The sequence below is a fragment of the Fopius arisanus genome, unplaced genomic scaffold (genome assembly GCF_000806365.1).
Source record: "Fopius arisanus strain USDA-PBARC FA_bdor unplaced genomic scaffold, ASM80636v1 scaffold00079, whole genome shotgun sequence".
In the NCBI taxonomy this organism is placed as follows: domain Eukaryota; kingdom Metazoa; phylum Arthropoda; class Insecta; order Hymenoptera; family Braconidae; genus Fopius; species Fopius arisanus.
This window is the reverse complement of record NW_011887818.1, coordinates 468,855-490,711: the sequence shown is the minus strand read 5'-3', so window position 1 is coordinate 490,711 and position 21,857 is coordinate 468,855. Positions and strand designations below refer to the sequence as shown.

The following is a 21,857-nucleotide window of genomic DNA, read 5'->3' as shown; positions in this document are numbered from 1 at the left end:
TTCCCCAGTCTTTGATTTATTTCTTGGCCTTTTTCTACTTATTACATTGCTACCTCTGTTGCCTAGTTATTGGTCCAGTTCTAGCTTTTTGGTAGTTTTACAGTAACTGTTGCAGGATCTTATTACGTTGTATTACCTTATCTGCGTAACCCCTTTGCAATCGGTTTTATTATCTTGCCGGTCTTTCAGGCGATCTGCTATCCACCAACCCGTTCAACCTTTGCAGTGACTGCATCTCTTAGTCTTACTCGTGGTATATTTTCCTCAGACCAGTCCCAATCATTCAAACTCTACCTTCTCCTGAATGTAACTTCTTGCAATATCCTCGCAATTTAATGTCCGGCGTCTGATAATACTGAATCGAGCGATTATTATCGACCCAATGGGAAATTATTCTTACTTAGGCGATCAAATGCATCACAAAAATTGATTCGTTTAGCTCGTTTCAATGCTTACTGCTTCGAGTAGTTTAGGACCTAGGTAGATCAAACGTACTTTTATGTTGACCTGCTGAAGCTCTGCATTGACTTGGTTTCAATACTATGTAATATTTGAAACGACTAGAAAAGACATATCATTTTTTTAACCTTTGTATTGGGACTTTATCAGTTAAGTACCAAAGTAAATGTCGAAAAAATAATTAATAAAGTGCAAAATCAGCGAACAAATCAATAAATCTCTACCCAAGTATAATTGTGATGAACCAAACGACTCAAGCACCCGGAAGCGCCAAAACTGTGTTACCGATCCCACATTTATTAAAAACTTTACATACATTATGTGTATGTAAATTTTCGACTGTTTCAACTATTTTCAAACAATTGTATGTAACTCATGACATATTAACGAGGGTGATAAAGAATCACACGAACGAGAATTCAAAGAGAAAAAAGACGAGAAAATATACAGACGAATATCGCAGCAAATCCAACGGACAGATGACATTATATTTCAGCTTGTAATAAAATTTATTTGATACCCTGACTAGCCACAACGTGGAATTTGGACGTGGAGATTTGAATCTGTCTTCTCCATACTCAAACAGCCTCTTAAACACATAATTGTTTATATGTCATCACTTGGTCAGCATCATCCAGTTACGCCGGCAGGTGTCACGCTAACAATACTGTCAATGATGATCAAATATTGAACAATAACGCAGTTAACCAAATGTGAGGCTTAATATATGTTCTCATTATCAAATTTTCTATATAGTTTTATCAGCATTACCGGACAAATCGAAATAAAAAAAATTGCCGAAACCCGGGATCGAACCGGGGACATTTAGATCTTCAGTCTAACGCTCTCCCATCTGAGCTATTTCGGCTTGACACACGACATACAACCTTACCAACCCCACTCCACATTTATGCGCAAGATTTCCCTATGCTCAAAGAAAACAGGTGGGATATTGCATATGATTTCATATGATATAGCCATTTTTTTTTAAAAGATTAGCAATACACTTCCCAATAGTTATGCATTTCATATAATATTAATTATTATATGAAATTGTCAGAGTTCAAGAGAAAATAACTTTTTTAGTTAGTCGAATTCTTTCTTGTTTGGAATATTCAAATCAATACTGTTGGAGATATTCCCTAAAATTGGTCAAGAAAAGACAGAACTGAATCCATTAAACCTTGGTTTAATGAAATTTAGCAATTATTTTTTTGAGTAATCACCGAAACACGTGTTGGTCACATACATACACATGGTCATTAAAAAAAAAATAATTTCCAAATTCAGTAACAGAACATCTGTTGTCCTGATCCGAAAAATGTGAAATTTCAAGTTGAATTATTGATATGCACTCGTTAAAGGATTATATGAAAGTTCTCAAGTCCAAAGTTAGACATCCAAACATGAAAAAGTGCAACCTTAAAATCGAATGATGAAAATGCTTCCATTGGGAAGCAGAAAAAAATTGGCGGACTTACAAAACGAATCGAGGTTTGGAATGCTCAATTTCTCCAGTCTTTTCCTAACTTTATCCCTCAGGACCTTCTGCCACTTCCATGCACTGATTTCCCGCCTGAGTGTCTGCACTGACTCGTTAATTTCATTGAAATTTTCCCGAAATTCAAAGCGAAGATTATTCTCACTGAATTCGAGAGGCACGTAATTCCCTTTTAAAGATGAACGACCCCTTGCCCATTTTGGGATTCGCTGTGGATTTTTATTCAGAGGTATTCTCGACGTCAGTCCCAGCGCTTTGTTTTGGTGTTGTGATGGCGATTTCCCGCGTTTTTGGGGGGACCACGAATTCCAAGGTTTTACGACGATTGAATGCATGCTTTCGAGGGATTCAAACGTTGGGCTGTCACAGAAAGTTTTTTCGCTATTTCAGAGTCATTCGAACGCGCGTGAAATGCTTTTTTTTAATTGTTTCTTAGCGGAACAATGACGAGAGATGATGAGACACCAACGCACGTCCGGGCATCTAAGGTACAACTAACGACATCTCTCGAAGTTTTCCAAATCGTAAGACGTTGCGCTCCCGCTAAAGTTTAAATGTTTTAAATGCCCATTCAATTCGCATTCCAATTATGATGAAGTCTGGGGTAAAATAGACACTATCATTGAAGACATCTAATTGCGAGGCGACGATCAATGCATTTATCAATCTAAGTTTATGTTAATTTATCAAAAGTTAGTTCAATTTATTACATGGGTTTGCTCTGGCACAGTCGAATATTTTTTTGAATAAAATGATTAAATCCTAAAAATCATGAGTGTTGGTATGGATTTTTAGAAAGGGATTACCTGAAAATTTTTTTTTCGGGCATGAAGAGACATCAATATAACAATAATTTACAATAATTAACAATAATTTTGAAGATAGAAGGAATTTTGACCTCAACTGCGCCTGCGATGTCAGTATATGCGAGTGACGTGAGTTGATTCAAGCAGCTCATAACCTCAATTATTGAAACAGCGACTGCTTTTGAAGATTGTTTATCGTTCCATTACTAAATTAATTCGAATTTACTGACAATGGCAGCAACTATTCCTGGAGTGCCTGTCGACGTAGAGGCCGAACAAATCAAATCAGTAAGTTGTTTCATTGATTAATTACGTAAAAACCCTGGAATTCGTTGTAAATGCCTCTGCATGTTTGCTTCCACAGATCCATTTCAATTTAAAAAATTCAAATCCCTTTGCAAAACGCCTTAAATATTGTCATCATTGAATCATGATCGCAAACTTCAAATTCAAAATAATAATGCAACGGGAATAGCGGTTTTCTTTCTTAACAAAACTAGTTATGTGTTTAAAAACATATTATTCTATTATTTAGTTTAAAGATTTTTTGACTTCCTACAACAAACTGTCCGAAATTTGTTTCATCGACTGCATATCCGATTTTACAACGAGGGATATTCGAGAGAAAGAGGAGAAGTGTGCTCTCAACTGTATGGAGAAGTTCCTGAAGATGAATCAAAGGGTTTCCCAACGGTTTCAGGAATACCAGATGCTCATGAATGAAAACGCAATGGCCAACGCCAAGAAAATGGGTCAAATGTAACAATAATTATAGCTAGATCATTGTTTATAATTGCGGAGGCTTGAAATGATTAAATAAAATGTTCGTTGTATTTTTATATAATTTTCATTAGATCGATCTACGTTTACATTAAATCCATCCTAACATTAGCCTAGCAATTATCATTCCTGACATCGATTACTTCAACGAGGACCAGGAGATTGCTTTCTAGCACTAAAAACGAAAACTTTCGAGCCTTTTTTTTTTGCTTATAAAATTACGGGAAGATTAGAGAATTATTGTGTGGGAAAGGACGAGAGAAAATTTTTTGCAAATTACTTTTTACCACTTCACTTTTGAATTCACCTTAGCAAGCCTTGAAGTGTCCAATTGTAATATGTGATTTGCATACCTACCTCTCCCTCCACAATTTTTCTCATAATATCCTAGGAAGATCACAAAATTTTAATAATTCCGTAGGAAATTCATGAGAGGAACCAACGACAAAATTCAACCCAGAATTATTACTATTTTCACCCTACTATTTTCAAACCGAAGATTGGCGGCTCCAAATGCACGTGAATTTTTCAATTGACATTCTCCAAATGCGTTCAACTGGACTTGGAATGTCCAAAGTCAGTATCGAATTTGGGAGTTACGACATCGGCTTCCATGCTATGATTCCCCCAGTCAAAGTTCATAGGTTCCGAAGTGTTCTGGGAGTGATTGACGACCGGAACTGCAAAATTTTCAGTGAAAATCGGCACCTCAACATTGCTCCCAATAATCTCAGAGTTCGGCGATGGTGGGGGCGTCTTCCTGAGTCTCTTGTAGTCTGAAAATCTGTTGAAAGACACCTGATCGACGCAAATGGCCTGTGTGGTGTGTCGAGTCTTGTAGAGGATGGGGCAGCTCAGATCGCCCTTCAAAGATAAGCTGTACAAATTCGCAAGTCGTCGGAGTTTCTCCCTTTCAGGCTGCCTCATGGGGTGCAGTTTCAATTCACTCTGAGAGGGATCCTGCAAGAACCTGGAGACCTTCTCATTAGCGGACGTTATGATGGAGTAACCGGGCTTGTTGTCCACATGACGACGTCCAGCTCGAATTTCCCTTCCATTGAGACTGTCCCTGGTCTTCTGGAACCTCTGACGATAATTAATGAGTGTCTGGAGTGCGGGATCCATGGCCTTCTCCTCGGTGGTGCTCTCGTCGTCCCACCAGCTGGTCTCACCGATCCAGTCTGATTGCTCGTCATCCCCTTCGTGATCCTCCTCAGCTCTGATCCCAGCCTCTGAATCACTCGATGATATGCTCGAGCTCGATATCCTTGAGCAGTCCATTGCGTCCTCACTTCGCATCTTTCCACGGTGGCTCTTTGATTTTGAGTTTCTTGTGGGCTTTGGCGAACGCATCTCACAGTCTATCGAACGCTCTCTACACGATCTCTTTCGCTTTCCACACCAGATCGTGCTGTACCTGTCGAGGGTAAATCACTTAAGACTCAAATATGATTGACTTTACTTTTTTTGTAATTCTTAAAGAAATTAGGAAAGGGAAAATTCCATAATTCGGAATTTACCCTCAATTTTGGTGGTTGATCTGTGACGTTTGGAGGAGGAAAATCACGTTTTTTCAATTGAATTAGTGAATCAAGCAACCAGTGATTTCACATATATTTTCCTTCTAAGAGATATTAGAATGCTCAAACGGCTTAAAAAACAGAAGGGAAAAAAATGACCTTTATACTAGGTGCTCAATCGATGATTTTTGGAGGAGGAAAGGGACTTTTCTGAAAAATCGAATTTGTCTATCAACCAATGTTTTATTTTACATATATATTCTCTCCACTGATGATATCTGGATATTCAAGGAGGTCGAAGAGGCAAAACGAAAAGAAAAAAAATTCTTCGATTATCTTGCATGGCTTTATTTCGTAGGATTGAGTTTTAAAGATGACATGCAATCATACCTGTTTTCACAGTTAGTCCTGAATAATCTTTTCTTTTGAGTGATCGCCTGGGAGGTAGAGGGGTTCGAGGAGTCCACGGCCATTCGCTTGAACTTGCGCTTCCGTTTTGTATTTATCCGGGGGACGAAGTACTCGTTGACAGAATCAGACTCGACGTTGCTTATCGCATTAAGGTTCCAGAAACGAGCGAATGACTCTCGTCTGTCTGTGTCGTCGCTGTCCGACTGGTATTTTGTAGTGGAGGAGGTCTTCGGAATGCGAATGTCACAGATGGAGGAGGAACTATCCTCTGAATGTTTATTTGCACTCAGGGAAGCTGAAACGATGAATTTCAACTTCGGATAGAGTGAAAGTTTCGATCCATGAAGTATTCCTTTAAACCTTCAGAATTAATTATGTCAATTGAAATCTTTTTAAAAAATAAAACCATTACTTTTAACCATTCACTATCGAATGAAGAAAGAAGTCTTCGAATTTATTTACCAGAAACTAACAGTGCCAGAGATAAACCTATAATTAATCAAAATTTCCAATTCGATTTATCTCACTGTAGCAATTCGCTACTCAATTCTTGAAAGAACATCAAAAGGAACAACGGTTTAAAAATTAGAGATTAAAATTTTCGAATTGCTCTGAAGATTACTCTTTCTGGCCAATGAAAATGGAAGATGATCCCTCCTTACACTTACGAATATTGCCCGTGGACCTGGCACGCCTTCTAAGACCCCATCGTCTTTTGACATTCGTCGAGTTGCTGCTCTCCTCCAGTGCTAATGACAAGTCGTGCACTAGTGCCTCCATTTTGACTCTCAGATCCTCTGGGACGGCTTTCAAAACCCGCTCCATCTGAACTCTACGCGATAACCTGGGATAAAATTCACAAGGGTTTATTATTAGTCTGCATTATTCAACGAAGTGGAAAGCCATGTCTGACATAATTGGCACAATTGATGTCGGTGTCACACGACCCACGTGATGAGGATCACGACGATCACGACTACCTAATGGCAGCTCATTAAATCGTTAATCAATTTCCTTCTTCGATTAAACCACCAGCCACTAACCAAATAAAACCATAAACTGACTGTTGATAATTATTCCATCTCACCTTTATGTTTATCTCAGCGCACCTCCACTGGATAGATTGACGTTAGAATTCACCATTGAGTGGTCCAGGGAATGTAAATGTTTGTGTTTTCAGACATTGTTTGCGCCATCAACACAGCACCATTCAAGTGTCCAATGAATTATCACTGGTGCTGATTGTTGAGACGATTAATACGTCACATAAAACTGAAATGACAATCAGCACGAGATTTATGTGTGTGATGATACTGTAACTGCGATTCGCATGCAGTTTCTGTGTTTGCGAAAAAAAATCCGGGCGGGGGGGGGGGCAGCAGGTGGTGCCCCCTGGGATATTATCGTGAAGGACTTCCAGGTTTGTTATCGTTTTAAATGCACCGGTAAAGGCACTGATTGATTTATTATTTGCTTGTTGACAATGAGTCAAAAAGGAGACCAGTCAAGTCAGCTGTCAGGTACGTCTAGGGCGACTAGAATTTATGAGGGTTTCTAGGGGGTTTTCCCGGTGGAGACCTGGGGTGGGCTGAGCTGGCCCTAGGTCTTGGGTTCGAAGAGGTTAGGACAGCATAGGTCAGTGGTCTATGGGTATTGCTTGGGGGGAATGGCGGGTAAATTATAAGAATATTTGCTGGAAGAGCTGGTGAGCAACTTTCAAACTTTCAATAGTCATTTGCCTTTCAATTGTATGCATTTATTTACCAGAGTTTTTAAAGTTTTCTTTCAGGATGTTCTGCCCCCTTCTAGCCAAAATCACCGGTTTTTTTTAGTTTTCTCATAGCTTATTGATCGGATTGACGCGAAAAAATGTCCTGTTTGCGCATTTCATAATAATTCAATGACTCTCAAAATGGCATGATCGTACAAATATTTTTTTAAATTTTGTCTGAACTTTTTAAAAATTCACAAAACTTGAAAAAATACAGGACAAATGCACGCTCATGAAACTTCATCAGCCGTAAGCGCCATCACTGTTCTCAGTATCTTACAACCGCTATTCAAGAGCGAAATCCCTCTAGCATTACTTGTTATCTCCTTTAATTTCATATATTGAAAAGATTATTGCTGTTATCCACTGGTCTATTGATCTCTTTTAATTTCATATGCCCTGTATTATCTTGATTAATTCTAGCCTTCGTTCTCTTAGCATTGCGGTCAAGAGTTCTGCTGCTATTCCGTCTTCCCTGTTTTCTCCATGTATTAATTCTTAAATGATATTGAATTGTTTTTTAAGGCTTCTCCGGGTTCTCAGTAATTCGGAGCTCCAGCCCCCAACCTCAGGAGATCATTCAATCCTCAAAACAGGGAGACACTGAGAAATTGATCAATGATGTCACCGAGTGTGAGGAAACGATCACCGAAGCTGCAAGAGTTCGATTGATCCAGGAATGCCTTGAAGAAGTCGCCAATGATGCTGATGCACTTCCTCCTGAGACATCCTCCAAATTAAGGCACATTCTCCAAGTACAAAGTGTCGACAAGTACCTGAGAATAGCTGTGAATATCGCGGATGGTAGTCAGACTCAGTTGCTGGGAATTACTGATGTCTCGAGGCCTGAATTGAGTTTTGATGAGAAGAAAATGGTAAAGGCCGAAGTGGAAACGAGGATCCAAGAGAAGTGCCAGAGGTTCATCACAAAGTTCGTATTATTGTAGAATTTTATTTCGTTTTCTTACAAAAATCCTTGTTCCATTTCAATCGTGAAAACGAAGGATAAGGGGAAAAATGGGAAATTCATATTCAAAAAAATTTTTTCATCATAGTTCACCTTTTTAGAATAAATTGGATTACAATGAAATATAAAATTAACGTTTAATGTTAATGTTGTATTAAAATTTAAAAAAATCTCGAATAATGATAAATACTTATAATTTTCCTATAGATCATTGATTAAAATTTATTTTAGCTCTTTCCTGAATTTTCCAAGGAAATTGGAAAATAATTTTATGTGTCGATTTCATTATTGAATTACACTGTGCATAGATACGAGGAATTTGGTGGGAATATCAAAGAGGCGATGGACGTGAATAGATCTCGATGTAGACTTGCTCTGTGTCGAATCGATGAGTCTCTCTTGAGTGATTGGAAAGAGAAACTAGGAGAAGTCTGTAACGAGTATCAGAGGGACGTGATGAAGCTGGCAGAGTTGTTGGAAGATTGGAAGAGACTCAAGTATGATGACGTCGAGGAGATAAATGTAAAAAAGGCGGAAACTAAACGACTCCAGTCCCAACTGGCTGAGCTCCAAGCGAGGCTGAGCAAAATCTCCTGCACGATAAAGATGTTTAAGGAAACGCCAAGGACAATCGCTGCCTTCAAATCAATTAGCCATGACCTGGATGAGAGAATCGCTGGGGTCGAGGGGGAAATCAAGAAGAAAAAACTCCTGAAGAAGCAGTACGAGGATCTTCAGGGAACCGAGTACGACGAGGTTCTAAAGAGGTACCTAGACCTCTGTGCAACCATAAAAAAAGAGGAACGTTTACTGGAGATGCTTTAAGAGAACGTAAAAAGGATTCTGTATATTTTACTGTACATGGAGTCAATTAATGTGGATTGATAGGGAAAAATGGACTCTGAACCTTTTTTAATATTAAAATTTGATGCAATCGTTGATTAAATGAAATCATTTTTTCTCCTTGAAGACAGGTGTTTTTGTCCTAATTCTAGTCAATTAAGTGAAAAAAAGATAGAGGATAACCAGTGAATTCAGTTAAATTTTTGTTGCGACCTCTTTTGTAGGGCAGGATTGCAGCTTTAAAAATGGTATTTATAAAAATTATGGGCGCCCTCTTAGATTTGGAGATATTCGACTTGTATGAGTGTTTAAAGACATTTCTGACATCCATTTTGCCCTAGGTTTTTCTATGTATTCACTACTTTGAGATCGAAAGGTTCGGGTTCTGCCGCGTCAATCGCTGTCATCATTGTTAGAGTTGGAGATGATTTTGGGAACATTGTTCTTGTCATTTATTATCCCGTGCTCCAAGAGAAAGCCCTCGACGTCCGACGCATAGAAGTCGGTCCCCAACGTCTCGGTCACTCGCACGAAGTTGCCGATCACCTGACCATTCTTATATATTAGGAGAGCTGGCACTCCCGACTTTTTAAAGTGCTTACTCAGCCCTGCAGCGGAACCTGAAGCATAATTATACTTATTAAGTTGAAATTATCGAAGTGTAATTGACGATTCGAGTGATGCAAAGATTAGATGATGTCATAATTCCACAATGAAAAAGGCTAGTGTCTTATTATTATCATTTCAAGGAAAATTGATTGTACAGAGAAAATTTATCCTTTATTCTTGTAGATGATTGTAGATCTATATTCATGAATTACACTTGCAATTTAAAGTGTCAATTGAGAATGCCCGAGAAAAATCACTTCATTATGTTCTTTATTTAATTATTGGACGAAAATTCTTAATATTAATACTGCTCTTTCAAATAAACCTACCGAGAATTTTACAAAATTTGACGTACGAATACTCCTGAGCTAGTGTTATCAAGCAACCATTCATGGCATCACACCCAGGCGCCTTTTTCTCGTAGATATGAACCACCACAGTGACGGCTTTGTCCTCGTCATCAATTGCTTTCAGGAAGTCATCGCCATTGGCTAGATTTATCAATTCCCCAAACTGCAACTTCGTGGCTTGAGCTAGCATTTCCGTCATCCTCTGTCGTTGATACTCCAGAAGGAAGTCATCATCCAGAAGCTCCGATAGCTCTGGGTCATTTTCCTGGAGTTTTTCTTTCTCATCGTCGAGAGTACTTGTACAAGTGAGGGTCAACTTCTTCATCAGCTCCACACGTTCTCGATCTTGCTCTTTACGCTTTTCAGCTTCTAATTGTTTGAATCGTTGCCAATCCTAAACAGAATATTCAATTGGCGGGACCAAAAAAATTGAATGTATTTTATTTTCAAAAAATGATATGGAAACTGTTGAGTCAAGACTCAATACTTGTTGGTTCGTGCAATTTTTATTTGATGTTTTAATAAATGTTTCTGTTTGTTATATTGTTAAGAAAACAAGAGTGTCAATGAACTCCATACCCTAATGACCCCTTTAGGACCGGTATTACTGGATGTACCATCCCATGTATCCAATTCCACTGTCCTACTGGTTTCTTCCTTGACACAAACTGCCTCCTCCTTATCAGAATCCCCAGAATCATTACCTTCTTCCTCACCCGAACTACAGTAATACTCATTTTTCTCCCCCAAAATCTTGTCCTCCAACGTTGCCATTATTCCTTCAACGGTACTTCACGTGGTAATTATTAATTGTCACATACAACCTCACCACTATTTTCACGCAACTTTCTGACTCACATGGAGTTTGATTGATCTAATTGATTTAGCCTAATAAAATGTATGAAGGAAATGGTTAGCGGTGTTGCTTGTAAACACGTTGACATATTACACACATGTGGTGGCTTGACAGTTAGAACGAGTAGTGGTTGACATTCGTGATGCCAACACCAGAGGACGACCCACGGGGATTCCCCCTAGAGAGAAATTCGAATTGTTGTTCCCGCTCAAATCTCCATTTTTTTCCAATTTTTATTCGCTATTTGTCGAAAGAAAATTTCTTTTTTTGTCTGAACTATCGTTGTTTTTAAAGTAGTTATCGAATTCAATTCTTATGATACTTCACATTTTTTTGCACATTTCTGTTTTTATGGTGAAATAAAAAAAGAATTGTGCGAAAAAGCTGAAAGTTTCTTTGTATTCATCCAATGTACAATTAAAAATGTTCATTTTTCACCAAGTAATTGTTGAACTTACAACTATACTCAAGATATCTAATAAACAAAACCAATTACTTATCCACATGACGAAAAATATATGTATTAAAATGGGCAGAATCTATGATATATTTTCAACAGATATCAAATTGGTCTATCATAAATTTGTAGAAACATAAACATTCGATTTTCTCTATTTTAAGAAACATAAAGAAAATAAACTCGCTAAAAAGCGTTTCTTACATTCTTAATACATTACAATAAATTTTTCGCTGAATCTCCTGAAAAGATGTGAAAAGAGGCAATAGACAGGATGGAATGAAAAACCTAAAACTAGAAAAAATTGTGATGTTTAATGCGTGTATTTATTCACAACCGTGATAATAAAAGATAAATCCCAACGACTACTTCTATCACATCACCAAAAAGTGTTAATGTAATATATATCATTTATTCATTATCCTTGAAATGGGGGAAAAATTCGTATATAAATATAACTCTTAAACAATCCTAGGATCATTTAAATGAAACAGTGCATTGAATTATTTGTTTTCGAAATTTCTTACGTATTTTCAATAGCTGACGCGGATCAAGACTAAATAGATTTAATTAGTCGGTTAGTGGATATGTTGTAAAGGCAAATTGACTATCAACTACGTACATCTTGGTCCGATTTTCCGTTAGTAATGATAAACTCACAAAAAACGAATATAACAAATTGGTTTGGAAACGATTAAAACCTATTAGGCGAATTTGATTTTATAAAATGATAACAAAGCAAACGAATCACGAGGTGGAATGGAAAATGCAGCGCCACCACATTCTAAATAATAATTCAAACCACAGATTGTTCGTTATGTACACAATGTTTACAATGTTCTCTCTCTCTCTCTCTCTCTCTTTTTCTCAATAATAATTTTTTCGTCAAGAAAAATCTCTACATCCTTTCTAAAAGTCTTATTTATACTTAAACTACGTCACTTCCACTTCCTCTCCACGTACAATGAAAAAACACTTTTCTTATCATTTCACCTAACATATTTTAAGTACACGCAAATTTATTGCACTATTCTGCTAATACTAGCGTTTCATTAAAGAGCCAAAAATTAATGAATTACTCTTTTGTGATTACTTCTCGTTAATTTTCAAATGTCTCGCAAAAAGTTAGACTCAATTTCTCCCAGATATGCTAGTCTCTGCTCACTTTTATTGTTGGCGTCACAGCTTCGTATGCTTGACACTATCTGTCCAGTAATTTTGTATTGTCATTGCCTCAAGAGAGTTCAGGAATGAGTCGTTGTCCAGGCTGTACATCTCCTCGGAATTATCCTAAAGGGATTATAAAAAAATGTAATGAATTAAGAAAATTTGAAAACTAAAAATCTAACTGTGACAATTACTGATCCCGCTGATCCCTGATCACAAATCACTAGATAATGGTTTCGAAAACTACAGTTATTCTAGCCTATTGAACCCATTCAGTAGAAATGTTAATGCAAACTCACGCGAATTGTGGAATCATCAATGTACCCAGAGCTATCAGGATTGCTGCATTTATCGCTGTTCAAGGTCTGGGGTGGATTCAAGTACTTCTTCCTGTACATAACGAAACCAATGCTCCCCATGGTACTTAGCAAGACAATCATAGCAAGACAACTTCCAGTTATAGCAGCAATGTCCACCAGAGAAGTCTTAGCGGTCTCGGCAGTCACCCCCGCAGAAATACCATTGCCATTGATCGTATCGTCATCGTCATCATCATCCTGGGAAGATCTGTCCTGCGCCCTGTCTCTCTGGAAGTCATTGGTGAAAGCACTCCTTGCTCTACTCAATCTCGTTGCCTCGCTCAACCCCGCATGAACAATCGACGATGCAGTAGCCGATGCTATCCTCGGTTCTGCCAACTCTTGGTCAATTTCAATGTCCTCAGATCCATTGAACGTTCGACTGCTAAAAGACACCATATCTGTATCACCGTTTATCGTTCGACTCCTGTTCACCACTAGCTTGAAACGCGTCTCCTCCAATCTCAGTGGCAGAACCGTTAGATCCCGTTCCTCAACTGTACTCAGATTGCGTAATTTTTCCTCAACTTCCTCATCCTCCTCTATCTCTTCTGTTCTCCTCCTCACTGGCCGAAGGGTTGTCAACAGCCATGTAATCCTTGTGTCCTTTACAGGCCTCGGTAATACCTCCTGGGTAACAAATACCAATACAATCGTAATGACAATTTTTCAAAATTTCTATTTCCAAATCCAAATCGAATTTTAAAAAAGAACCTATTAGTTATTTAATTGATTCCGTTTTATAGTTGTGTATCCGATCATTTTACAACAACAGAAAGGGAAAGATGTTGATGACAATAATATTTACCCAACTCTGGTCTTTCCTTTGGAATATCTGGCCATTTCCTCGGAAGTTGCCTCCAATGAAGTCTTGCTGGAAGTTCCTGACGAGATTGAAGCTCGGGCGTTGGGGCGAGATAGAAACAGGGCGTTCTGTGCTCATAAGAAGAGATGACAGAGACATCCCCTGCGGTTTCTTCAGGAGCTTGGAAGCGTTGAAAGACTGCCGGCGGACAACTGGACCAGCCAGACCCACAGAGTTGGCTTTAATGGACGGCTCGTCGGAATTTATAGCCTTAGCAATCCTCATGCTGGCTCTTGTTGGTGGTTCTGAGGTCAGTCGCACCGTTACTGCCCTCCATGACGGACTCGAGTCCCGCTCGAGATGAGGATCTTCAGTTGTTGATGGAAGAGGAACGCCGAGGATAACTAGTTTTGGAATTAACCATTTGTAACCGAAAAATCATCAACAAAGCCAAAAAACACAATAATCAAGGCTTTACTTGGAATGGAAAATATGAAAATTTTTTATAGAATAAAACCGAGAAATGGATTAAGGAAATTTGAGGCGAGGAAATTCTAGAGAAAATAATTCAAATAGAAGACCAATGAACAAGAAAGTTCAATAAACTTATTTTGTTATATTTTTTGAAGCGATTGTTAGATGAGCATAATGAGAGCTAAAAACAGGTCTCGAGGAAAATATATTTAATAGGAAAATTATTGATAACCAGAGATTAATGGCAGAATTTTCACTCGATGATGGCAAAATTGAAATCAACATTTTTCAAATAAGTTTCCAATAATTATTGGAGAGCATTTTCAAAAGAATTTTCGCTTGTCCGGAGTTATTACACCAATTAAATTATTTATCCTCCAACAAAAGAATTTCAAGGAAAAATGTAAAAATCTGACTCACTCACCAGCAAATTGTGCGGTCACCCAGAACCAGTGCATCCACCAGTGCAGTGTCATCGCGACATCCGCCTAGAATTCAATCTGTAACCGTAAATAACAGAGAACGTATTATTACCAGAAAGCTAGCGCGTTTCTCCAGGCGTTGGATAATTAAAGTGGATTAGAGAACGGCATGGTCTAACGAACCAAATAGTGCGGTTTGTCCGTCACAACTAGCGGCTCAAGGACTCTACCACCATCTACCACCTTTCGCGGTGTCATCTCGCATTGGCAGTCTCATATTATCCGCATACCGGTAATTTCCTTCATGTGTATATATGTAGGAACAAGAGAGGAGCACTTGGAGAGGTGCGTCAGCCTGTCGGTGCCGCTCCTCTTCCGTCGGATAAAAATATCCTAGTGCGACGTACACTAGATGTACGTAGAAAAAATATGTTTCACCCAAATTTTGATATTTTTCACAAAAGAGAATACCCCAAGGACAGTCATATCCAGTTCTAGATCTAGCATCTAAAGTTATATTGAACAGTTTTATTGTCAGGCTGTATATGATTTTACCACAAAAGACACTTGCTTTCCCAATTATTACAATTCCAGATTTGTCAGCTTGAATAATTTAGAATAATTTCAAATCTTAATAATTGTTATTGAACTTCCTTCATTTGTTGAATAATAATCTCATAGTTAAACATAATTCATCCGGTAATCACTGATCTGGAGAAATACGGTAGAAAAAAAATATTTTCTATTTCTATTTAGAAATATCAAAAAGATATCTGAAATATCAATCGTGGAAAAAATATTTGTTTTCTAAGTGTTGTCTGTTTTTTGAAGGGTTTTACTATTGAAGATTGTTATTCATGGAGAAATAATTGTCGTTCAGTTAACCCTCTCATCACAGAAAAAATTAACATTTTTGTGGAATTTTTATTTCAAAATTGCTATTTTTACTGTACCGTAGATTTAACTAAAGATTTTGTTCCTTTGTAACCGAAATTTCAATTGCTTCTACTGATACTATAAAAAGTGTACGATTAAAACTTCTGACATTCAGTTACAACAATGCGTACGATCCTTTTCCTTTATCATAAAAGAGATTGACAATGAATGATTGATTTCATTGTCAATCTGTTATTCGTCTTCCTATTGGTCGATCAATGGATTGATCATTTCCACGACTACGAGGATGTTATTGTGCGTGACCGTGCGCATGATTGCCTAGTTTTGTTTATTTAGCAGTGTAGCAGAATAAATTGAATCAACACGTTTGATCCTGAAAAAAATTCCATCATCGTACTAGTCTCAGCTGGAATGAATGAATAAAATTTTTGTAATACCTGCGTTTTTAGGTGAGCAAACTTAAATTCCGAGCTACTGGAGGCGTCGGCTCAATTGGAGCACTTTCAGAATTCATTACCATCGCCTCCACATTATTTGTACATACATTGATACAGAGTTCTAGAAATTCCGCAGCTGACTGCGCAAAACTGGCATTGAAGTAAAAAATTCTCAAAGTTCGGTCATACATTCAATTATTTCTACTCTTCTTCAAGATTTCTATAAATAAGTAAATCCAAATTATAGATTTTCAAAATCTATTATAAAGTTGATGATTTATTAATATTCAGGGACACTTGATGGAAAATAATTGACAGTAAAACAATTAGAATTAATTGACTCAATTATAAAATTCATTGCAAATTAAACCATTAAAAATTGTGACTTTTAAACCGTTTCCACGGTCAAAAATGTACAATAGAGAAAATTAAATAAACTCGGACAATTAATTTCAGTATATCTCGTGAGATTGGACAATTACTCAAGACTTGCGCTTTCAATTACTTTCATTACCACCCTAAATGGATCGTTCTACCAGGAATTTCCATGGATCATTTTTTTTTCCAAGCGCGGTAAGTGAAACGAACCGTGAGAAAAATATAAACAAAAACAGCATACCGAAAGAATACCGTTTCAACCAACCCAGTGTTTTCTCTGCTTTCTAACTCGCGCTGGGAATAATGAATGAAGCCCAGGAGATGCCCCCTCTCACGAAAATCGATCTGCTCATTGTCTCACCGATCAGGTGTACGTTAAATTATTATCCCTGTGTTTCTCGATATTTTTTTTTTTTGTGATCCCCTTCAGAGGCCCTCACGGGCTAGCTCACCGTATTTCCGCTACTCGTTCCCATGTCCTAGATTGCTGGGTGCGTAAAACGTGACGCCAATTTAATCATTTAATTTCTGCCCGTCCACATTAGTTTGACCGTCAAACCAAAACGAACATTTTTTCATAATTAATTGAACAAAAGTCAGACAGCCCCAATCAACAGCCAGAATCAGTTTCGCATTTAATTAGCAAACTTGATACGACCAAGTCGTGTTTTTATTCAAATTATCGAGTTATCTTGAAAATCAATGATTCAAGGTGATACCATTAAGAGATTTTTTTTTGTAGCTCATTAAATGTTCGATAAAAATGATCTTTTCATGTTTTTCAAATTAATTGATTCAGAACGAAAGATAAAATTGAACCGAATTGCGTTTCGATGCTAACTTGTATTTTGGCCGTATGGATGCTAAAATACGATTTGATATTCATTATTGAACTTGTAAATTTTAATTGATTTTCAATTGCAGAAAATTTTGAAATTTCAAAATGATTTCATAATTTTAAGGTGTGAAATTGATTTTCCAGTTTGAAGAGCTGGGAATTTCTTTATCATTCTAAGAAAAACGATGCTTTTCAAAGTTGATTCATCAGATACAAGAAAGTTAGTCAACTCTTGGGCATAGCTTTCTCCAAATTGAGAATTCCACTAAAAAAGATTACGATTATGAAAAGTATGATTTTGTATAAGTTTCAACATTTAGTCATAACCGAGGAATATTCACGAGAGTTTTCTTTCAAATATTTCTTTTAGACGGATTTTGGAAGTGATTATTCAATTCGTTCTCGTGTGGTTTAATTGATGAATAATAATTTAATTGAAAGTCACGGATTAATCTAAATGAATTATTAATCGTTAATTGTAGGATGATGCTGAATAGTCAATTGAAAATATTCTTTGGTCACACTTTTTATGCAATTCGTATGATATCTCGATCGATTTGTTGATGAAGACATGGAGAGTGCATTAATGAGAAATAGCAACTAGTGGGTTGTAAGTTCATTAGTCTTACTATCTGGAAATGCCATTAGGGGGATACAACTGCGAAAACGAATGAGAAAGCCGTTCGGCGACTGCATGATTATAATTAACTAGAATGTAGTTATACTGGAATCAGATGGAAACTGACTTCAAGACCCGTGAATTATTCTCCCATAAATTTTTGTTATGTCACTCAGCTAAGCTTTGAGAAAATCCCACAAATGTAATTCACTGAAAATCTTAGCCTAGAAGCGCTAGACTATTATACTTTCCATTACGGAATGAAGTTCGTGCACCAAGAAAAACCATTAATTTTACTTCTATACTAAATTGTCATTTGAATTCCTGACTCAAGAAAATTTCATTGACAAATATAATTTTTTTATAAATGCCCATTTAATTTATCAAGAGATGACGAATTCAAAATCTAATCGACGTGATGGTGACGCTCGAAACAAATAGTTAACCGAGCCTATCTCGCCAGAGCCATTTACTCTTACTTTATGCGTTAGTTTTTATTTACAATTGGTAGTAAGCTTTCGAATGGATCTGTGGCTATTCTGGTGACGACTTTTTCGGAAAAAAAAGAAAAATGGCAATATCTCCTAAACAAAGTTTCTGCCAAATTTCAAGTTAATAGGTTAATTTTTTTTAAATTAGAGAGCACGTACACCTCATTTTTTCGAAAATCATGAATATCATGAGTATCTAGAAAAGTTTCAGACCGTTCTACGTCATTTTCAGGAAAAATTAGAAAAGCGAAGAATCGAACGATTACAATGCTTGAAACCTTGTCAAAATTTCAGGAATATCTCACGATTTTTGCAAAAGCTAGAGCGCGTATAACGGTGTTTTGGAAAAAACAGAAAAGTGGAAATATCTCGTTAATTTTGTACCAACAGCTGTATAGGTTTTAATTGATCTAGATGGAGGCTATCGAGACAAACATTTTGAAAAACAAATTGTTTTTTTCTCGGGAACTATTGAACTATTAAATGGATTAGCAAAGACCTACAATATGACAAAACTTTTGATTTTATCCATTTTTTTTGTCCTCTTGTCGTTCAACTATCTAAAATTCAAATTTCGAGAAGTGGCGAAGGGGGGGACACAACAGACAGTCCAAACGTCGTATTTTTTTACATCACCCCAATGAAAATGAGAAAATATCAGAATCGAACGATTCTAAAGCTTGCATTTGGAGGCAAAAATATGAAAAATTCAAAATTAATTGCGACTCTGCCAGGATTCGAACCTGGAATCTTCTGATCCGTAGTCAGACGCGTTATCCGTTGCGCCACAGAGCCTGAACTACCAAATAGTATTCAAGCTCTGAGATCCATCTCTCTTCAAGAACTCAGCAAATTTGCTTCACATTTCTCAACATATTTTTATTTCTAGTTTAAAGCCTCTAGTAGGTCAATTATCAATTTCAACATAAATTCCATAACAGCCCGTATATAATTCCTCTATTTATTTCTGCTGAGATAATATTTACTATTGCAGTTCATTTTTTTTACACGAAAGTAGTTGGTTTCATGGGTTGAGAAAAAAATGCACTAATTAATTAATCGACTAACTAGTTAATTAATTGGAAAATAAAAATTACAGGATTTTTCGTCAACATGAACAAATCAGACTTGCTAAGAAAATAACTAAAGATTTTCAATTCAAATTAAGTTGCTCGCGCATAAGCTGTTGCTTACTATTGCGACTGATTTTCTTTTAACATCAAATAATTTAGTTCCGTGTTAATCGGACTGACTGAGAGTGGTCAAAGCTTCCCAATCCACATCACGTAATTTCTCACAAACAAACGGCATAAAAAAAATTGTCTGTCCCCTTCCTATCACCACAATCTGCTGTATATATCGCGTGCAAGACACTCCCGTGCGGATAATTAAGACATGTCACGTGTACTTTTGTACACATATGTGTCGACACATGGGGCAGTAGAAACGCGCGGGAAACGATCAGACTGAGGAAAGAAAAAAGTTGCAAAATCACAAACAAAACAATGAGTTCCTGCTTCGTGATAATTAATTAAACAAACATGTTCGGCACACTCTCAGTATCTCGGCCCTTGACCATCGATTCTCCAGCACAAAGTTAAAAAATAAAATCATACTGCAGCGAAAATTAATCAAATAATTGGCCAACATGCGGTATGAAAATTAGTCTCTGAATGGGGAAATCAAAGGATCTCGGAGGACTTCCGTCACACAGACCCTCTGGTATTTTTCTACTGGAGTAAAAATCCTGACCAGTAATTTTTCCAACTACACATTCCCCGAAGGTCACCGACCCCTCAAACCCCACTATCGGAGCCGATAAGTCCACTTCCGCAGAATGAGCAACTCCCTTTCATTCTCCTCTCTTCACCCTCCAAATTCCATTCATCCCCCTATGCCGGGCGCTTGCGCTCCTCCCGTGTTTTTATCACCATCATTAATCAGAAAGAAGAAAAGAAAAATACGAGGACACCTGAACTGATTAGAGCAGGAGCCCCAGCTGCTACGAAATGAATAATCCGATCTCCCATCGAGGTCGCTTTTCAGAGAAGGCGTCTTTCACCGGTCCCTTCACTAAGAGTAAAAAAAATATTTATTATTTTTCCCAACTGCACCCCAGCTACAGCCAGCAAAATTCCCGAAATCCTCTGACAAGATCCTTTCAAACTTGTCCCACATAACTTTGTCCGTTGGTTTTTCACTAATAAAAATACCTAATTGGTAGAAGTAATTTTTTCTCAGTACTCAACCTCCACTAGATGAATGCCTGCGGGCAACTTTCTCCATCACGAAACAGCCTCAGGATTTAGGTATCAGCTCTTCAGAATTTGTTTTTGGATTTTCATAGGAATAATGGATTTAATTGAGAAAAACCACTGGATAATTATTAGCTATTATCTAACTCGTCGATAATTCGACGTCACCATCCGCGAATCCATACGGTTTCTTGTGATAAAAAGTCGGTCTGAGCAACACGGTTCGCTATCACTGTGTCAAACAACCCTTGGGTTAGTTGGGTTAAAGTGGTTGAGGTGATTATTCAGAAAATTTGACTCACCTGAACTCAATCACGATGGAGATGTCATCACGGGACTGTATCACTTTGGGCGGTGAAGAATCTCAGGTAGATTGACCGTTAGATTCAATGGGAGAGAGACGTCTGAGCCATTTTGATACGCAAGGTGCCTGGCGAGGAACTGTCATTGAGCTGGTGAGAACGCGTGGGGGACAAGCGACAGGCAGAACAGCAATCAGGACAAGTCAACTTTGCTGGCTTGATTCACCCCTGGCGCCATCTCACTCATGAATTCCTTTTTCCAGAAGAGGATTTTTCAGCGGTTGCAGGTGGCGTTGTCAGCTCATTACTCATGAAAATCTCTGCTAAAGCTGCTGAAATATTCCATTTATCATCCAGTAACTCAAAGATTGCCATTTCCATTATTATCATCTTCCAGAACTAAATGTGCTTGCTATTTATGTACAGAACGAAAAAAATTAGGACCCACCGAGTTGTCGTTCATATTTACAATTAAATCCAGTTATCGATAATATTTTATGTTTTGAAAAGAAACGTTAGGGAATTTAAAAAATCTTTATTTTTTTTATCTGTATCATATTAAAATTGTTGATATTAACCACATTGAATATATGATACATTGAATATTGTATTGAGTGATAACACATTATCAGTTGATAATAACGTCATTCATTTGGAAAAAAATTTCACCTCCAGCGATTGAGAATGGAATTCAACGGATTTAAAAAGTTATCTTATTTTGTCCATTTTTTTTATTTTCCAATTTTTGTAACTATTTAAAACTGCTCCTTTACCCGACAATTGTGACTTCATTTTGATCCGTCTATTTGATCAGATTCAATCTGATAATAATAAAATGATTCTCAATAAGGCGCTTATCATTTTAAATATTCGTTTAATATAGTGATCCGAGAGAGATTGGTCAGCACATTATTGTTATTAGCTCTTACACCCTATATATTTTTCGATTCTCACGATTTTTTAATTCTTGTGATTTTCTCAAAGTTTTCCATTGCCTTAGTGTGACGATGTGTGACTTGAATTTTCACGATTTTTCCCAGATTGAAACCATCTCTGACTAGTGCATGACTAAATCGTTGAGTT

The 21,857-nt window shown here is 37.3% G+C and overlaps 6 protein-coding genes and 2 non-coding genes across 9 annotated transcripts in view; 2 read left to right on the top strand and 6 right to left on the bottom strand.

The window, feature by feature from the left end:
- LOC105270172 (uncharacterized) overlaps nucleotides 1-2,434 on the bottom strand; it is a 58,494-nt gene extending 56,060 nt beyond the window's left edge. Inside the window, exon 1 of the mRNA XM_011310931.1 lies at nucleotides 1,941-2,434. Coding sequence (XP_011309233.1) covers nucleotides 1,941-2,295 — 355 coding nt within the window. The 5' untranslated portion in view covers nucleotides 2,296-2,434. The remainder of the gene's footprint in view (nucleotides 1-1,940) is intronic.
- TRNAF-GAA (transfer RNA phenylalanine (anticodon GAA)) lies at nucleotides 1,255-1,327 on the bottom strand. Its single transcript has one exon. It is a non-coding gene; the product is annotated as a tRNA-Phe (tRNA).
- A 209-nt stretch (nucleotides 2,435-2,643) lies between the features above and the next one.
- On the top strand, nucleotides 2,644-3,610 carry Tim9a (translocase of inner membrane 9). The gene is made up of 2 exons (XM_011310929.1): nucleotides 2,644-3,054; nucleotides 3,302-3,610. The coding sequence occupies exons 1-2, from the start codon at nucleotides 2,998-3,000 to the stop codon at nucleotides 3,527-3,529; spliced, it is 285 nt and encodes a 94-aa protein (XP_011309231.1). The 5' UTR covers nucleotides 2,644-2,997; the 3' UTR covers nucleotides 3,530-3,610.
- On the bottom strand, nucleotides 3,591-6,831 carry LOC105270171 (G patch domain-containing protein 2-like). The gene is made up of 4 exons (XM_011310930.1): nucleotides 6,565-6,831; nucleotides 6,146-6,321; nucleotides 5,457-5,772; nucleotides 3,591-4,963 (listed from the first exon to the last, which is right to left on the bottom strand). Exons 2-4 carry the CDS (start codon nucleotides 6,300-6,302, stop codon nucleotides 4,099-4,101), a joined length of 1,338 nt encoding a protein of 445 aa, XP_011309232.1. The 5' UTR covers nucleotides 6,303-6,321; nucleotides 6,565-6,831; the 3' UTR covers nucleotides 3,591-4,098.
- Nucleotides 6,832-6,888: 57 nt separating this feature from the next.
- LOC105270168 (uncharacterized) lies at nucleotides 6,889-9,161 on the top strand. The gene is made up of 3 exons (XM_011310927.1): nucleotides 6,889-6,997; nucleotides 7,774-8,179; nucleotides 8,524-9,161. The coding sequence occupies exons 1-3, from the start codon at nucleotides 6,961-6,963 to the stop codon at nucleotides 9,038-9,040; spliced, it is 960 nt and encodes a 319-aa protein (XP_011309229.1). The 5' UTR covers nucleotides 6,889-6,960; the 3' UTR covers nucleotides 9,041-9,161.
- On the bottom strand, nucleotides 9,113-10,981 carry LOC105270169 (phosducin-like protein). The gene is made up of 3 exons (XM_011310928.1): nucleotides 10,597-10,981; nucleotides 9,997-10,411; nucleotides 9,113-9,678 (listed from the first exon to the last, which is right to left on the bottom strand). The coding sequence occupies exons 1-3, from the start codon at nucleotides 10,789-10,791 to the stop codon at nucleotides 9,452-9,454; spliced, it is 837 nt and encodes a 278-aa protein (XP_011309230.1). The 5' UTR covers nucleotides 10,792-10,981; the 3' UTR covers nucleotides 9,113-9,451.
- Nucleotides 10,982-11,625: 644 nt separating this feature from the next.
- On the bottom strand, nucleotides 11,626-20,950 carry LOC105270167 (uncharacterized). 2 transcript variants are annotated; one of them, XM_011310924.1, is made up of 5 exons: nucleotides 20,775-20,950; nucleotides 14,560-14,635; nucleotides 13,665-14,065; nucleotides 12,797-13,486; nucleotides 11,626-12,620 (listed from the first exon to the last, which is right to left on the bottom strand). In XM_011310924.1, exons 2-5 carry the CDS (start codon nucleotides 14,609-14,611, stop codon nucleotides 12,510-12,512), a joined length of 1,254 nt encoding a protein of 417 aa, XP_011309226.1. In that variant the 5' UTR covers nucleotides 14,612-14,635; nucleotides 20,775-20,950; the 3' UTR covers nucleotides 11,626-12,509. The 2 variants fall into 2 exon arrangements, with proteins under 2 accessions (XP_011309226.1, XP_011309227.1); XM_011310925.1 differs by lacking the exon at nucleotides 20,775-20,950 and adding an exon at nucleotides 14,741-14,835.
- Nucleotides 18,940-19,012, bottom strand: TRNAR-ACG (transfer RNA arginine (anticodon ACG)). Its single transcript has one exon. It is a non-coding gene; the product is annotated as a tRNA-Arg (tRNA).
- Nucleotides 20,951-21,857: the final 907 nt, after the last annotated feature.

What these genes read in the sequence shown, in the direction of transcription:
- LOC105270171 (XM_011310930.1), bottom strand. Translation starts at nt 6,302, where the DNA reads ATGGAGCGGGTTTTGAAAGCCGTCCCAGAGGATCTGAGAGTCAAAATG. An exon ending in CAGGTCCACGGGCAATATTC is followed by an intron (nt 5,773 to 6,145) that starts GTAAGTGTAAGG and finishes TCATCGTTTCAG; the next exon opens with CTTCCCTGAGTGCAAATAAA. An exon ending in AGGACTAACTGTGAAAACAG is followed by an intron (nt 4,964 to 5,456) that starts GTATGATTGCAT and finishes TACCCTCGACAG; the next exon opens with GTACAGCACGATCTGGTGTG.
- LOC105270167 (XM_011310924.1), bottom strand. Translation starts at nt 14,611, where the DNA reads ATGACACTGCACTGGTGGATGCACTGGTTCTGGGTGACCGCACAATTT. An exon ending in GGTGACCGCACAATTTGCTG is followed by an intron (nt 14,066 to 14,559) that starts GTGAGTGAGTCA and finishes TTCCAAAACTAG; the next exon opens with TTATCCTCGGCGTTCCTCTT. An exon ending in AAAGGAAAGACCAGAGTTGG is followed by an intron (nt 13,487 to 13,664) that starts GTAAATATTATT and finishes TTTGTTACCCAG; the next exon opens with GAGGTATTACCGAGGCCTGT.
- LOC105270169 (XM_011310928.1), bottom strand. Translation starts at nt 10,791, where the DNA reads ATGGCAACGTTGGAGGACAAGATTTTGGGGGAGAAAAATGAGTATTAC. An exon ending in GTCCTAAAGGGGTCATTAGG is followed by an intron (nt 10,412 to 10,596) that starts GTATGGAGTTCA and finishes TATTCTGTTTAG; the next exon opens with GATTGGCAACGATTCAAACA. An exon ending in CAAATTTTGTAAAATTCTCG is followed by an intron (nt 9,679 to 9,996) that starts GTAGGTTTATTT and finishes ATTATGCTTCAG; the next exon opens with GTTCCGCTGCAGGGCTGAGT.
- LOC105270168 (XM_011310927.1), top strand. Translation starts at nt 6,961, where the DNA reads ATGAGTCAAAAAGGAGACCAGTCAAGTCAGCTGTCAG. An exon ending in CCAGTCAAGTCAGCTGTCAG is followed by an intron (nt 6,998 to 7,773) that starts GTACGTCTAGGG and finishes TTGTTTTTTAAG; the next exon opens with GCTTCTCCGGGTTCTCAGTA. An exon ending in TGCCAGAGGTTCATCACAAA is followed by an intron (nt 8,180 to 8,523) that starts GTTCGTATTATT and finishes CACTGTGCATAG; the next exon opens with ATACGAGGAATTTGGTGGGA.
- Tim9a (XM_011310929.1), top strand. Translation starts at nt 2,998, where the DNA reads ATGGCAGCAACTATTCCTGGAGTGCCTGTCGACGTAGAGGCCGAACAA. An exon ending in AGGCCGAACAAATCAAATCA is followed by an intron (nt 3,055 to 3,301) that starts GTAAGTTGTTTC and finishes TCTATTATTTAG; the next exon opens with TTTAAAGATTTTTTGACTTC.